The sequence below is a fragment of the Anas acuta genome, chromosome 1 (genome assembly GCF_963932015.1).
Source record: "Anas acuta chromosome 1, bAnaAcu1.1, whole genome shotgun sequence".
NCBI lineage: Eukaryota > Metazoa > Chordata > Aves > Anseriformes > Anatidae > Anas > Anas acuta.
Genome location: NC_088979.1, coordinates 191187763 through 191202963, shown reverse-complemented (window position 1 = coordinate 191202963; position 15201 = coordinate 191187763). Strand labels below are relative to the sequence as shown.

The following is a 15201-nucleotide window of genomic DNA, read 5'->3' as shown; positions in this document are numbered from 1 at the left end:
CAACCCAGAAAATAGCATAGCAATGTTGTGCCATTCTTCTCCCCTCCATAGCACACTGGCTACAACCAACCTCTCTGAACTGACAGCCTTTTCCTCCTGCCCCGTGTCAGCCTTTACATGCAGCAACAGGAAAAGAAAAAGGAAAAAAAAAATGTACAAATAAATTGGATTTTAAAACTACAAGAAGCGGCTAGGATCTGGTGGGGAAGGGCAGGATGTGACCAGCAGGGCAGTCAGTGGGAGCACTGAAGGCGCAAGGAGGGAGGCTTGGGGTCTGCAGTGTGCCTGCAATGCTCTGGGTTTATTCTTGTGACTGACAGTGCATGAGTTGTTTATGCCTGTACACGGATACCAGTAGGTTGGCAAAATTGTTCTGGTGGGATCCTTCAGGCATTTTTCTGTTTCTTGTTGGAAAAGATTGTCTACTGAAAAGGCATTCTTGTGTTCAGTGCTTACTTCCAACCATTAGCTTCCATGTGGCCCTGAAATAGTCCTCTCAGATACTAGAGATGCCCTTGTGCAGCCATGAACTGAGCCTTCTGTGTGCAAAACAGCTTGGGCATCCTTTCACTGGATGTTTAGAAAATTTTTGCTCCCACCATTTCGCACAGCCCTGGGAACAAACATTTCCTACAGCCGTGCCCCTGGAGTTCAGCTGCTGCCACTAGCAAGATGCACAAGATACCACCCAGCAGGTCAAATAGGCCTTATCATCCCTCTCAGATCTGGTTTCATGGGGTTTGCGTACTGAATTGGTAAAAACCTTGTTATTATTTATGTGATTTGATTCTATTTTATTGCCAGGAAGTACTTCAGCAGAAGAGCTAGTTCATGTGCCCTTCTGTCGAGATGAGCTTCTCCTCTTAAGCTGTATGGACAAAAACATCCCACTTCCAATCCCAAAGTTTTATAAACCTTTTAGCAACTCCTTGAGGTTTGCTGTATGCTCTCACAGTCTCATTACCCCTGTGCTTCCAGGCACTGTGAGGGGCTGCAGAGCCGCAGCTGCCAGCTTCTGCCTGCTGGCTTGCCAGGGGGAGGAGGAAACAGGCTCAGGTAGCCCCGGTGTGGACAGCTCATTTATCACATTTTGTTGGAAGATGCTGAATGGTAAAACACCAGGAAGGAAGCTGCTAGCAAAATAGATCGGGAATTTCTCTCCGTTCTTCCTTCCATTTCAACAGGGGAAACTTGATCCTTCCTTTCTGTGTCTACATTGCGATGCAGCGGTAGGCACGGCTCACTCATCTCTTGACCACATATCTTCTTCCAGGACTGTCTGTGGGAAGCATCTTCAAAAACACGTTAGGGTTTCAGCTTTCATCACCAGGACTCTTATGTGTTAAGAGAGGACCTGATCTGCTGCCTGCCTGTTTACTGAGAGCATGATATTTGGGTGGTTCTCAGGGTGTTGTGCCAAGGAAGGTTCAGGTTGGAAAAGAGGAGCCATTTCTGCTCAGAAAGAGCAGTCAGGCACTGGGACGGGTTGCCCAGGGAGGTGGTGGAGTCACCATCCCTGGGGGTGTTCAAGGAGAGGTTGGACGTGGTGCTTGGGGACATGGGTTAGTGGTGGCATTGGTGGTAGGGGGTGGTTGACCTTGGAGGGCTTTCCCAACTTTAAGGATTCTCTGAATGCATAATAACACCCAAAAAGACCAGGGCAAAGGATGCATCAGGCAGGAAAAAGCACCCATGGCAGGTAAGCAAAGGAGAGCACATACTTAAAGAACCCTGTATTCCTCTCTCATCACAAGGAAAATAAAATATTGCTCTCAGGCAACCCAAATAGTTTTTGTTACGTGCTTTAAAGGGAATATCTTCAAAGAAAGGAGAGCAGACAGGACACCATCTGCCCACTGCTGCTGGGCATTTTCCTGCATTTCATGCCTTTTAATTATACGCATCTGGCTGTTGCCCAGGACCTGACTGCACATTGCTGTTTGAGTTCTGGAGTGCAGTAGCTACAAGTGGAGTTTGAACGTGCTTAGCATTGCACCAACTGTGATGTGAACAACAAAACCACCTACCTGTGGTTATGAGGAGCTGACCCAGATCACAAGCAGAAAGGCAAGAACTCGAAGCATCTCATTAAAACCCCTTTTTGTTGGCCTACTGCCTGGGCAGCTGTTTTAGCCAAGGTGCCTCAGCATATTTATTTCCAGCTGCAGACCTTCAACAGCAATGTTCCTCTCCTCCTTCATCTCCTGCCACACACCAAACACGGTGCCAGTCTTCCAGAGCTATAATGCTGCTCCCTAGGTTAGAGGAATACAGGGGAGATGCTGGGAGCCAATCTCTGGTGCTTCATCACCCATGGGCTTCTGATAGCTGGTGTGATTTTGGAACAACACTGGTTTGGGTGTGACCATGCATGCCAGTTGCTCTTTAGTTCAGGCATCCACAGTAATTGTGTGTGTGTGGAGCCAGCGATATAAGATCAGCTCTTGGAAAGGTGTTATTTTCTAGGCTACCAGTCAAACAATCAGCAAAGAAGATCGCATAAATATGTCTGGTGACAATTAGTGGGGTAAAATGTTAAGTCTGATGGAGAGAAAATACATTCAGACCTGGAAGGTGTGCCTTTCTCTGTGTATTTGCTATCCATCTGACTGCCTTTACAGTAACAGCATGGAGGGGACTACCTGAAACTCAGTAGGTGTTTTATACCTTGGCAGGGAACAACTTCGAAATCTTAGTATGTGTTTTCATCTTCAAAACAAAGATATATTGGTGGCCTCTCTGAAAATGTACATAAACATTAAAATGCTGTAAATCTTTCACAGGGTGACTGCACCCCAGCCATCAACAGAAGTGACTTCCCTAATTGAATGGCTCAAACACGAGTAAAAAATGCATTGTCAGGATGTCAGCCTCACAGGCAGCCTTCCAAGACTTTAAATAGAGAATTTAACAGCATAGTACCTAGGTGGTTTGGGCAATACAGCTTTCACAAAGACTGCTTCCATTACTGATTTCTAGGCAACAGGGCTAGAAAAGGCCTGTGAGTAGCTCTAAAAAAAAAGAAACTTCAAGAAGTCGAGAGCCTATGATGTGATACAAACCAGGCTGAGGGATGCTGGATGTGAATGACTTATTTCTGCCTTATCAGCAAGGCACCTCTGGTATTTATTAACCTTCATTTCCATGTCTATATCACCTGTGTGCAAAATTTGTCAAAAGAGCTAATAAAGGTTTGAGCAACCCCAGCACTGTTACAACTCAAACACTGCTGGAAATCCAATGAGCACTCCTAAAGATCTGAATAACACAGGCGCACTGTTCCAAAGTCTCAAAAACGATCCCTCACTCAGCAAATAAATAGGTTGGAGGTTCAGATACTTTCTCTTTCTTGTATTTAGCAATTCTACTTGACTATATTAATAATTACCCTACTAATTATGTTTATAACCATATTAGTAAAAGACACTGAAATTCCCAACTAAGGCTATTTTAATAAATGTTGTTTATCACAAATATGTGCATTTCTCATTCATTCTGTATCCTTCCTTTTTGCCACATTTTAAAGGGACAAAAGAAACTCCTGGAGCTATCAATGGCATTTTTTTCTTTCAAAACTGGAAATTGTCGGTCCCATTATATACTCACATCCTAAGAATGTTTTTACCACAGCGAACACTATATTGCATATTCATTTTCTGACAAAAGGAAAACAGATCCATTCATCTTCAGCAGGGCCCTCCTTAAGCTCAGCTTATGCTTCTTGGATAATTTATTTCCCAGTTTCTAGTGTCAGCAGTATCAATTAAAAATGTTTTCTTTGTGAAATACATCTGGACTACAGATGATTGCTGAACACGTGTGGGCTATAACGAGTCAGAATTTTCCTGCCAAAACCAACTTTGCTTGAAAAACATCAATTTGTTGGAAGTTGATGGGGGAAGCGGGTGCCCAAGGACCACATTTGGTGGTTAGACACCACTGGGCTCCCAGATCCATGGCACCACCAGCCCCTGCTTCAGGGCTTCATGCTCCCCGGTGTCCGTGGTAGAATTAGCAGCAGACCAAGGAGTCCAAGGAGTCACTGGGGATAGGAGAAGATGGCTGGTCCATGTAACTTCAGGGGGAGTAAAACATTTGTCTCTAACATGTTTAAGAGTTTCTAGTTCTGAAACTCTGAGTTCATTGCCATTTCAGAATTAAATCCATTCTTATTCTTCTATTTTTACACACATGATTTCCCCAAGTCCTGAGTCCCAGCAGTGTCCCACAGTGGCCCCTGTGTTACGATGAAGGTTGTGATGAAGGTGGTCGTCCTCTCCCACAGGCTGTGGGCTTGCAGGAGCTCTGACCACAGGAGACAACGAGGAGGCTGCCTGTAGAAGGACTACATAGCTTGGCACAAGCCATCGGGAGAATTTAGCTAACGGTGTATTTGCAGAGCTCATTTTGATCTGAAGAGCTCATTTTGGTGAAAGCCAAGCCCCAGAGTAGTCACATTTTTGCATTTGCTGGCACATGTACATGCACCTGCAAAGCAGCACAGCTCCCGTGTGCTTGGCAGAGGTTGTCAGAGCACAGCCATCCCATGCTGAGTGCCCGGAGAGCAAACGATGGTGATAGCATGCACGTGTACATGTGTGTCTGCACACAGACCTTCTCATTACACTGCTGTTCCCATGAGCTGTCCCCTCCAGGGCTGATTTATGGGCAGTCACCTCCAGCAAGGCTTGAGGAGCCTTCCTCACCCTGCTCACAGTGTGGCTACAGCCAGCACTGGCTGTCCTGCACACACTGCTCTGCGTATGGTACAGCAAAACTGGATGGGGGAGCTTCAGATTTTATGGTGGGCATTGGGTTGAAAACACCTCAGTCCTCAGTGGGGTCTGTTCCTTTGAAATTTATCACCATACGCTGTTTTATCTTGTTTACAAGTGTGGATTGTGTGCTCAGGGGAGTGAAAAATTATCGATGTGGAACAGGAATGTCAGGATTTTATCTTGATTCATGATATTCCTGCAGCGAATGTGATTCCTGCCCTGTATGCACTGTATCTTTATTTTCATATTGTTCAAACTTTAAATGAAGCAATCCGATTATTTTGACTTCACATGTTGATTCACTGATGAAAGATGATTTTTAAGAATTCCAGATTACAAATCATTGTCATAGCTGAAGATTAAACTTGCCATTTTCCCTGATAAATGGAAATACAAATAGCGAAGTGTATTTGAATATTGATCAGATGCTCAGCCTGAGCCAAGTACAGTATGAACATCTTTATGTTTGCTGGCAGTAAACCAGCTTCTCTCTTCTCTCTGTTTTGCACAGTCCTTCTAAGCCAATCCTCACTAGAATGAGCACAAAACAAACCGAATAACAGCTTTTGTACATCAACATTAAAATGGGAAGAAGCTTGGGAAAGGGCCTCCGAGAGAGAAGAACGCTGACGAGAGCAAAATGCCTGATTGGTAAGCGCCACCTTCTAAACATAGATCAGCCAGACGTGGAAGTGATTTTTGGAAGAGAAATGCAATCATGGATTACACACCAGCTCATTAGAAACTGTTGCTGAATACAGCATCCAGAAGACATGCATGAAAAGTCACATTTGGGGAATAAATTAAAAGGGGTGTAGTTGTTGCTAGATAAACATATGTAATATATATGCATTGAAGAGGTTTGTAAATGTCATTTTTTTTATTCAGACGGAAAGCAAAAAGCTTTAAAACCTTTCACAGTAGAGAGGCAGTTAACTCCAGACTATTCCTATCCCAGTAGCCAAGAAGTTGATAGGACATCTCTCTTAAATTAGCATTTATAAATAGACTCTCTGAATGTTTCCATCTCCTAGTGGAAAAAGCATAACTTTTAATGCTATATTTCTGCACCTCATTTACTTCAGTGTATAATACGTTGACTAAAACTGTAAAGCTTCTCAATTTTTACTGCGTATGTGTTCCAATTAATCTATGTCTGTAACAAACTTAAGACTGGAAAATTATTTCTGACCTATATTCTAGTTCTATGAAGCATATATACTATAAGATATGTCTGACTGAATATCATGATACTATAATTTCCCAGGCAACATAGAATTGTTTGCATTTAAAGCGACAAAACAAAACCACTTGATTTCTTTTTCATAGGAAAAAGTAATTTACCCCTTAAATGTATTAAAGCAGCTGCTGGCTGTGAGGGCATTTCTGATCTTTTCCTTGTTCTGCCACATAACCACTAAGAGACACCTCTGGCCTCTGTTATACCATCGGGCTAGGTGATCGAGTGATCCCTTCTGGCCTTCAGCTCCACAGGTAACTGAAGAGAGCAGGAGCTCATGCACGCTGCCAGCAGCTCACACAGGGGCTAAGTGGGGGGCTCAGCCAGCTCCCCACAAAATCCCCTCCTTTCCAAAGCCGGTGAGACACAGTGTATGGAGGCAGACCTGGATGCACCAGGCACAGGGAGAAGGAGGGAGGCAGCAGCTCCCTCTCTGCTCCTCTCCAATGAGCCCAGCATCGCACGCATCTCCTCCTGGCACAGAACCGGGCAGCTCCCAGCACTTCTCCTGCCCCCTTCTGTGCATAACAGCCAAGTCCAGCCCCAAACGAGCACTGCAGTGCTAGTTTCTGCAGATTTTTTAAGCCTGTTGCATCGTTTTCTGGCTTTCAGGGGAAACAGGTAAAATAATAATTCATTGTTATTGCTGATCCTAAATACCACGACACACTGAGGACATGAGTAAAGCATGGGTTAAAGCTGGTTTTAACTATTCGCTGCACAACACAAAGTATTCAAGGATTTAGTGCGTCAATCTCAGAAAAATTTCATCTTTGGTTGAAAAATTATCTTCAAGAAAACTGTCAATAAATAAATTCAAGGAAATAGGTAACTCTTTTATCTAATTACCAAGGTACCACTGTGGCTCTGCTTATTTTAGAAACTGAACATTGATGTGAATGTCTGCCAAGTAAACTTATATGTGAAGCTGGGCAGCATTTAAAATAAAAGTAGTTTAATCTAAATCTGTTCTTGTAACTGTGTGTAGGAGACTCCCTTGACTTCTACAAGGACCAGCATTAGAGCTGGTAAAAAAATCCCACCCAAATCAATCAGCCACCATAAGCATGATCCCAGCACCTGCTACTGAACTGAAGTGGGCCGAAAACCAGGTAATTTACACATGGGGATGCACGAAGTCATTAAGGTCCCACTTCAAACAGGTTTTTAAGTCTGTGATTAGCCCAACCAGTGTCATCTAGAAAACGCACATCCTAAAAAGCTGGGCACCCAGGAGCTCCTGTGAATGGTGTCTCAGCAAACCTGTCTTAATTCACGGCTCCTGTTGGTTCACACACATGTTGTCATCTCAAAAGCCTGTGAAAAGCTTTGCTATCTGGATGTGCCATTGTATCATCAACTTCTTTTGGTCTTTCGGTTTATGTCTATCCCAAATTATTGCAGTCATGGCACTTCTGCTGCGACAGAAATCACCAAAATAGGGTTTCTCTGTAGTATATTATTTTGTTATGGACTACTATGTTTTGCACCATGGTGACTGTGTAACACAAAAGTCCTTTCTAAAAACACAAATGTTGCAAAGAAAAAAAAGTGTCATCATAAGACCTTGCAACCCTGCCAGGGCAGGTCAGTAAAAATGTACCATTTGTACCTAAACAGAAGGAAAGACTTACAAGGACGTACATCACTAAATGTTGATTCAGTATGAATAGTATGTTTTACCTTTTAAAATGTTACAACTTTCCCATTCCACTCCATTGTAACTTGTCGACTGTAATTTTTTTTTAAGTCAACAAAGACTGTAAAGAAAACTGTTGAAATACCTGATTTTCTGTAAAAAGTAATAACAATAATTTTTGTTACTTTAAAGTATGCTTGGTATTAAAGTACCTAATAAAGTTCAACAATGAATTTTGTAGCATACTAAAATAAAGTGTGATAGTGCTTTTCTTCAGCTAATCTCTGGTAACAGCTACTCTTGTTGGAAACACTGTCCACCTCGTAAACACAACCACTTCCTACATGCCTGTGCCTACACAGATTCCTGAGGTATGCAAAGTCTGAGCAAAATCCAGTCCCTTTGTGAGGGCAGTGATTTGTGTGCATGCACCAAATTTACAGGCTAAGAAGGCTAAGAATTACCTTGGTGGTAAGTCGTCTGCATCCTTTGGTACCTGACTGTACACATCTGGGCAATATAAAGCTCCTGGTTACTTTGGCATAAAACTTTACAATGAGAGGAAGAAGATTGTAAGTTATTTAGAACTTAGTTATAGTTAAACAGAGACCTGCCAGGTGTGCAGGTTGTTGCAGTCTTGTTCATTCTAACAGGCAATGCATTTCAGATATTCCAAAATAGCCTGGAAACCTCCAGAAAGTGATTTGGAGTACACAGTACAGCTCAGAAGCTGATTCCCACAAATTTCACTCCATGAAATTCCACTGAAGGCAAAATTCCTGGAGCCATCAAGAGCTGTCACAGATGTACCTCATCCCAAAACCTGCACCAGCAAGAGGTACTTTGGTGTCAAGTGGATGCTGGATCTGTCTCCATGATGCTGATGCAGTGCTGTCCGTGTTTGGGGCTGATCTAGAAATGATTGTGAGTGGGGCTGAATTATTCCCAATCTCTGAGGATTTAAAAAGAAATAAGAACTAGGCAGGAAAAATAATAATAAATAAATAAATAAATAAATAAATAAATAAAAGCTAGTTTATACATTGAAAACCAGCCATACACTGAGTCTCAGAAAGGAACATAGCTTTTTTTTCATGCACTGAAGCTTTACCCATTTCTCCTTCCCAGGGAGCTCTGCACAGCAGGGACGAGCTTGGTGTGTTGCTTCAGTAGCTGGCAATACCTGCATGCAGTAGCCACCGAGCCAAACTTGCAGCCATTCCACACTGACCCACCATCCTCATTGGACTCTATTAGAATTTTAATATGAGACTTTCAAAGAAGAAACAAAATGTTTCAAAGTAGAATTTTTAGTCTAAAAAATCGTGCTCTCCCTTTACATTGAGTAATGAGACACCACAAAGCTTCTTTGCTTTTGGAGTGGTTCCTATAGTGGCCACAAACCACTTACTGAAAACAGGGGTGAAGGACCTGCCTCCAAGTCTGAACATCAGCTCAGTCACCTGGGAAGGCAGTCTGGAAGAAAAGAGACTAAAAATCTGGGAGTGAGGCCTGATATTGCCTCTACAAACTGGTTTTAAATTAGCGTAACAGTATGGGATACTACTCATTCTGTCACATGCACGTTAGTTGTACATTAGCCTAATATAGCTGTAAGAATGATTAATAATGAATATGATTGATGTATTAATAGTTAACAAATATGTATTATAATTATGTATTAATAATTATAGTCTATTTAATTACTATTATTAGGACAAAACAGAAAATCAAGATTGTCAAAATCCTATATACTAGACTGAAGTCTCTTTGATATGATTACCAATTTAAATATATATATATATATATTTCCCCATTTTTACAGCAGAAAATGATCTATAATATCAGTTACATTTTTAGTTTTACAGAATCAGGATTTTCCCATAGGGTGTTGGCAGAGAAAAGCAGGAGCTTTGCTCTGGCTTCAATGTGTGCAGAAAGAAAGGCTGCCCCAGAGAGGGCCAGGCACCTCCTTACATCGACAACTCTCAAACGCAGCCTCCTCACAGGACACAAGGCAAAGCACCAGGATGTCAGCACAAATGTCGGGCTTCAGGGAATATAATCAGCACCCTGATTCTCTTCTATCTGACATTATGCCAACACAACACAAAATTAGCACTGAGCTAGGTGGACGACATTTAGGTGTGAAAGGAAAGCCAGCTCTCCTCTCCATTTGCCTCATTTTTTTCCACTAATAAAACGAACTTAGTTGGAATGTCACTGGAGTATTCTGAGGCTCAATTAAGTGTCTCACTGTATTTATTGTGTCTCTCAAATGGCAGTAGAAAAGATTGTGAAACAGTAAGATTCTCAGGCAATGAGCTGAGGTGGTTGGGGGCATCAAATTGATGGGAGTTTTCTGGAAGAGCTTTTAGGCTATCAGCCGCTGTACACATCATCAAGAAAGGAGCTGGTTTATTCTGTAGAGGTGAACTCCCTGGATACTTCAGAAGGATACGGGATAAAATCACTCAGCAATTCTGAAAGAGGTTCCTGGTTAATATGTGCTACCACTTTATTATTTTGTCCGTTGTAATATAACACAAAATTCCTCATTTACATTCCTTAATTAATTTTGCATTCAGTAATCTAAAAATTCTTCAGCCACGAGGTACCTTGGGGGTGCTGAAAGCAATGGAGAGGCTTTCCTGGAGCAGCAGCTGGGAGCAGGGGATATTGAGCATATCTGTGCTGCCATCTAACGGCCAGCATCTTCGGGGTGACTGCCCGGCGCTTGCTGCCAAGTGCAGCTTTGCATTTGCATTTATGGAGATGAAGGGAGGAAAAACAGTGCACAGGTAACCTCCTGCGCCTCTCAGAAACGGGGAGAAATCAAGAGGCTGAACCGCTGGTGCGTTAGCTTACACTGGAGAGCTATCGAGTTTGACAACTTTTCATTTGAATTTCTAAAGACTATAAAGAGAAGAAGCCGCATCTGGGTAAATGTGGATGAGAAGTTTGCCTAGCATCTGAAAAGCATTTTCCAATGCAGTGCTTCCCAGGGACAGGCTGCTGCGTTTCCCAGCTGGGACAGACACTAATTCCCTTCTTACCTTCTCAGGGATCAAGTGGGTGATGGTGACATTGTGTTCTCTCTTGGCATATGACTTCAGCTCAGGCTTTGAAGTGCCCTCAGCCTCTCCCTGTGTTAACTCCAATCTCTTCTCTTTATTAGAACATTTTTAGTGTATTTCTATTCTTTCTAGTTTGCAAATCCCTAAAAATTTTCCAGATCTTTCTAAATTTCATAAACACTTAACCTTGTAGGATACAAGGACTTGTATTCAACAAGTGATCTTTTGAAGATCCCCTGGAAGTCTTCCAGGCATCTCAGACTGAAAATCTCTGTTCCAGAAATACTCCTTTGGGGATTCAGTTCACTCCTAAACCCCCTTTCCCAAGAGTTGTTAATTGTCACTGTTTTCTTCTGTATCCCTCCCTCTCTATCATTATTTCCCTTGTAGTGTTTTGTTCAACCCATTGAATCCCATACCCAGAAAATATAATATTTAAGCTTGGTCAGAGGAAAGAGATAGTCTACTGGATCACACAGCTTAACATGAAGTAACTAGTTGTGCAATAGGAGACTCATGAGCATCTTCAGAAGTGACAGAGCATGTAAGTGATTGACCCTAAATGGATAGGACATTAGATTTAGGCCATCTTGGATGGACTTTTCACCAAGCACATTAAAATCTGATGAGATTATGGATTGCTAAACTGAAGACTAAAGTCCCTGCTCCAAGAGGAACAAAGCAGGAACTCAGGAGGAACTTCATACATCAACCATGAGCAAAAGTGTGCTGTGTGGGATGCAGAGAATGCAGGTAAGAATCTCAGATACTTAGATCCATGTCTAAGAGGGCAGGAGTTACAGCATCACAGAACATTCATGCATCTTGTCTGATCCTCTCCTCCAAGCAGGGTCACCTCTGGGGCACATCTCTGTCCAGTCTGGTCTCATAAATGCCAGTGGTGAAGAGTACACAGTGCTTCTGAGCTCCAATGCTTAATTAGATCCATAAATGAGTCAATAATGAAGTAAATATCGACCAGGACAAGCTGATATTTGTGTGGCTCTAGTCTCAAGGGAAACCATTCCCATGTCCTTACAGTACGCTTTTAACTTGTAGATGTGTGCATAGAGGTCAAAATTTAATGTATTCATAGTGCTAACTTGTCACTGACATTGAGGTATATTTTTGCTGTACTTGGAGGGGACGTATTTCATTTAAGCTCACCCAACCTACTAAAGGGTCTTGTTTTGTTGCTTTTGTTGGTTTTGTGTGGGTGGTGGGATGGGTTTCTTTTTGTTTGTTTGTTTGTTTTATTTTTAAAGTGACTTCCAAGCACTCACAATCATGGTGGAAAGCAGGAAAATACTTAATATGTCTACTAAAAGTTTCTAAGCCATAAGACAATTGAACTCAAAGCTCAACTGTTCTTAAATCTCATTATTTTTGAACCAGCCTCGTGTTATTTTACACCTTGATTCACTAGATTTTAAAGCCCAGGACTGCAGTAACAAGCTAAAAAGAGCGCTCTTCCTGGGGTGTGGGAAAGAACACGCCAGCCAGATGTCGTCCCAGGCCAGAAAATGAAGTAGCGTGCAGAAGCGAAAACAAGCTGTCGGGCTGAGCTGCCTGATGCAGTGCCTGCTGGGCATCGAGCCAGGAAACAAACGCCTGAAGCAGAGAAGTTTCCCCAGTCCTTACTCCTGTTCTCTCCCTTTTCAGCATGCTTCTGCGAGGATTTTACAGAGGAGACTTCTGACCCGCAACCCGGCACTTAACTTGTCTTTCCCGTGTCTTCTCCTCTCCCCCAGATGACAGATGGCTGGTGTCAGCAAGAGACTTTTAAGCAAGGGAATTTATAGAATACAACAGGAAGCAGAGGGAAACTTTAGCAACTGAATGATCATTACAAAAGGTTAAAGGAAGAGAAGCATTTCTGAAGACACAGTAGACCAGAAATGGTTTGTGTGTCCCTGTAGAGAAAGCCCCAGACCAACACTAATTGTTTGCAGGTTGTGGCAGCTAGATGAGAAGCCCAGGGATGCCACCAAACTCCCCAGGGGAGCCAATGTCAAGTGAAGGCTCAAAATCACTGATCTGCTTTAGTTTGTCAAGATCTGGGGGTCATCACAGAATGAATCGACAGAGAATCAAAAGGAATTAAGCACCAAGACCCAGGACTTCACTGCCTGAGGTAAGGAGAGCTGTGGCAGATGTGTTGCTAGAAGAATGTGTTTACTTGGTATGCTACAGCTATTAGAAATCAATATAATTATTTTCTTGGGACTGGTCAGTACTTTCACCTAGAAGATAAGCAGCAGTTACTCAAGCCAGGTGTAACTTCTCTCCCCGTGGATCCCCACCCATGTGGTCTCACTGATCCTGGCTCTTGTGGTATGCAGGGATTAGTCCACCCCGGGGGCAGGCCAGCTCCATCCAGAACTACCAGTTGTCCCAGGATCCCAGTTATGTCCCCTTTACCAGACAGAAGCAGAGGACTTTGTCCACTGTGCTGTCAGATCTCCAGCAGCTTCACTAAGCACTAAGCCCCAGCCATAATTTTGCCCGGGCTGTCTGACATGCTAAAATCCCAGACAAATCACCGAGGACACAGTGTCACAGTTGGCTTTTGTTGATCTAGGCATGTGCTATTGCTGCTGCCCTGCTCCCATCAGCTCCCCTATGTCAGCACTAGCGCTTATGTATCTGCACAGTCAGCTGCACCAGCCAGCTGATTCAACCTTCTCTAAGGCCACACAATTACCAGTACCAAAAAGTGCTGGGGGGTGCCACTATGGGGCCCGAAAGGGCAGCCCGCAGTAGCTTGGCATATTTAGTTCAGGAAACCCACACCACAACTGTGTGTGCAAAGTAAATCTGGTGCATCTCAGCCCCACGATGACACTTTGTGTGCATAGTCTGAAGAACCCACCCAGTGCTTGCACAGTAGATCCACAGCACCCCAGGTGTATCAGATGTGAAGGGCACGTGCTCTGAAGTCCACTTGTGTGACCACTAATTCTACCTAAAATGCACAGGATGCAATGGACAACTCTGGCCACCTGGACAGCACACACCAAATGTGCCCAATGCTCCCTACATAGAAGGATTATCTGAGGGAAGGTCAGATCTATCTAGGGCAACAACAACTGCACCCATCCTTCTGTCTGCAACATCCCAAACTTCCTACCGTTGCCTCCCTGTATACTCAGGATGGTCCTGAAAGCAGAGGGGCTATTGCATCAGGTGAGTCTCGTGCAGGTGAGTCAGCTGCAAATGCTATCCATGGAAGGGAAGAGAGATAACTTTAACTATGAAGCTTCTTAATCTGACAAGAAAGCCTTCCATACATTTGGAAGTTGAAGCAATTCAGATAGACATATGCCAAAAATGTTTAAGTAGGAGGGTCATCCAATGTTTTTACCTGGGGGGCTGCCTCCATTTCAGAATTCAAATGAAGATCTGAGTATCTTCTTCAGTGAAGCAATGTTTGGCCTTGATCAAGGCATTTCTGCGTAAAATGGTTTGTGTGCAGAGACTGTGTATCACCACACATAAAATCCAGGCAGCCCGGACAGACAGGCTTCAGCAAACCTTCCTGTTGTGTTTAAGGAGCGCTTGCCCCTAGCTGTTCTCTCCACCTCACTGCCAGGGGTTGCCAAGCCTGTCACGGGGCTTGCAGAAAGGAGTTTGCCACTAACATATAAAATGTCTTGAATTGTCATAAACTGTCAATTATAACGAGTATACCCAGGACCTGACACAGAAGATTCAGCCTAATGATTCCTGTGAGCATGTAAGCTTCAGCAGAGGAGCTAGGATGGAAGAGAGGAGCCACAGCTGGAGAGAAGTAACTTAAACCAAAGGCAGGGGACTAATCAGAGTGCATTTGCGAGTGTCCTCAGATGGTTCACAAAGTGGTCTGGCTTTTAGCTGTCATAAAATGTGTTGTGTGAGTGTAGGATAATTACCATTAAATGGCTGAAAAAAAAAATAAATCCAAAGTTTAATTAGTTTTGTATGAAACTAGACCCAGTTTTAGCTGAACCTTCCTGAGTGCAAATGAGTTTCAGATTCAAGGTTGATATTGTTCATCATGGAAAGTTATGTATAGATATTAGCAACATTACTTAAATGCTACAGAATTAAGAGAAATAAACTTCAGCTCACTGTGAAATATGTGCACTGCACTGAACGTGGTCTTACCCCAACGTATTTTTTATTCCCTCGGTTTTCATTTTATAGACGTTTTATTTCAGGAACAGGAACATTCATGAGAAACATGGGAATGGGTCCCAGAGAGAGGATATTTTCCCTTGTTTTCCTGTGTAATATAAGAGGAGGAGAAATGAAAACAATGAGCAGCCAAGCTGCACCCTTTTGCTCTGCACAACTTCCTGAAATTTCTCCTGAGCAAGATAAACTGTGCTACAGCAAAAAAAAACAGCTCACGGTTAAAATGGCATCTGTTAGTTGTGCGGCAGAACTCCAAAACAGTCGCATTTTCACCCCCATCTGCTTCTTTAG

General features: G+C 43.1%; 1 protein-coding gene across 2 annotated transcripts in view; it reads left to right on the top strand.

Moving 5' to 3' along the window:
- LHFPL3 (LHFPL tetraspan subfamily member 3) overlaps positions 1-7938 on the top strand; it is a 253353-nt gene extending 245415 nt beyond the window's left edge. For both annotated transcript variants that reach the window (XM_068669836.1, XM_068669835.1), the window contains one exon: positions 5290-7938. Coding sequence is in view for 1 of the 2 variants with exons in the window: in XM_068669835.1 (XP_068525936.1) it covers positions 5290-5318 (29 nt within the window). In the remaining variant the exon portion in view is untranslated. The remainder of the gene's footprint in view (positions 1-5289) is intronic.
- The last annotated feature ends 7263 nt before the right edge of the window (positions 7939-15201 follow it).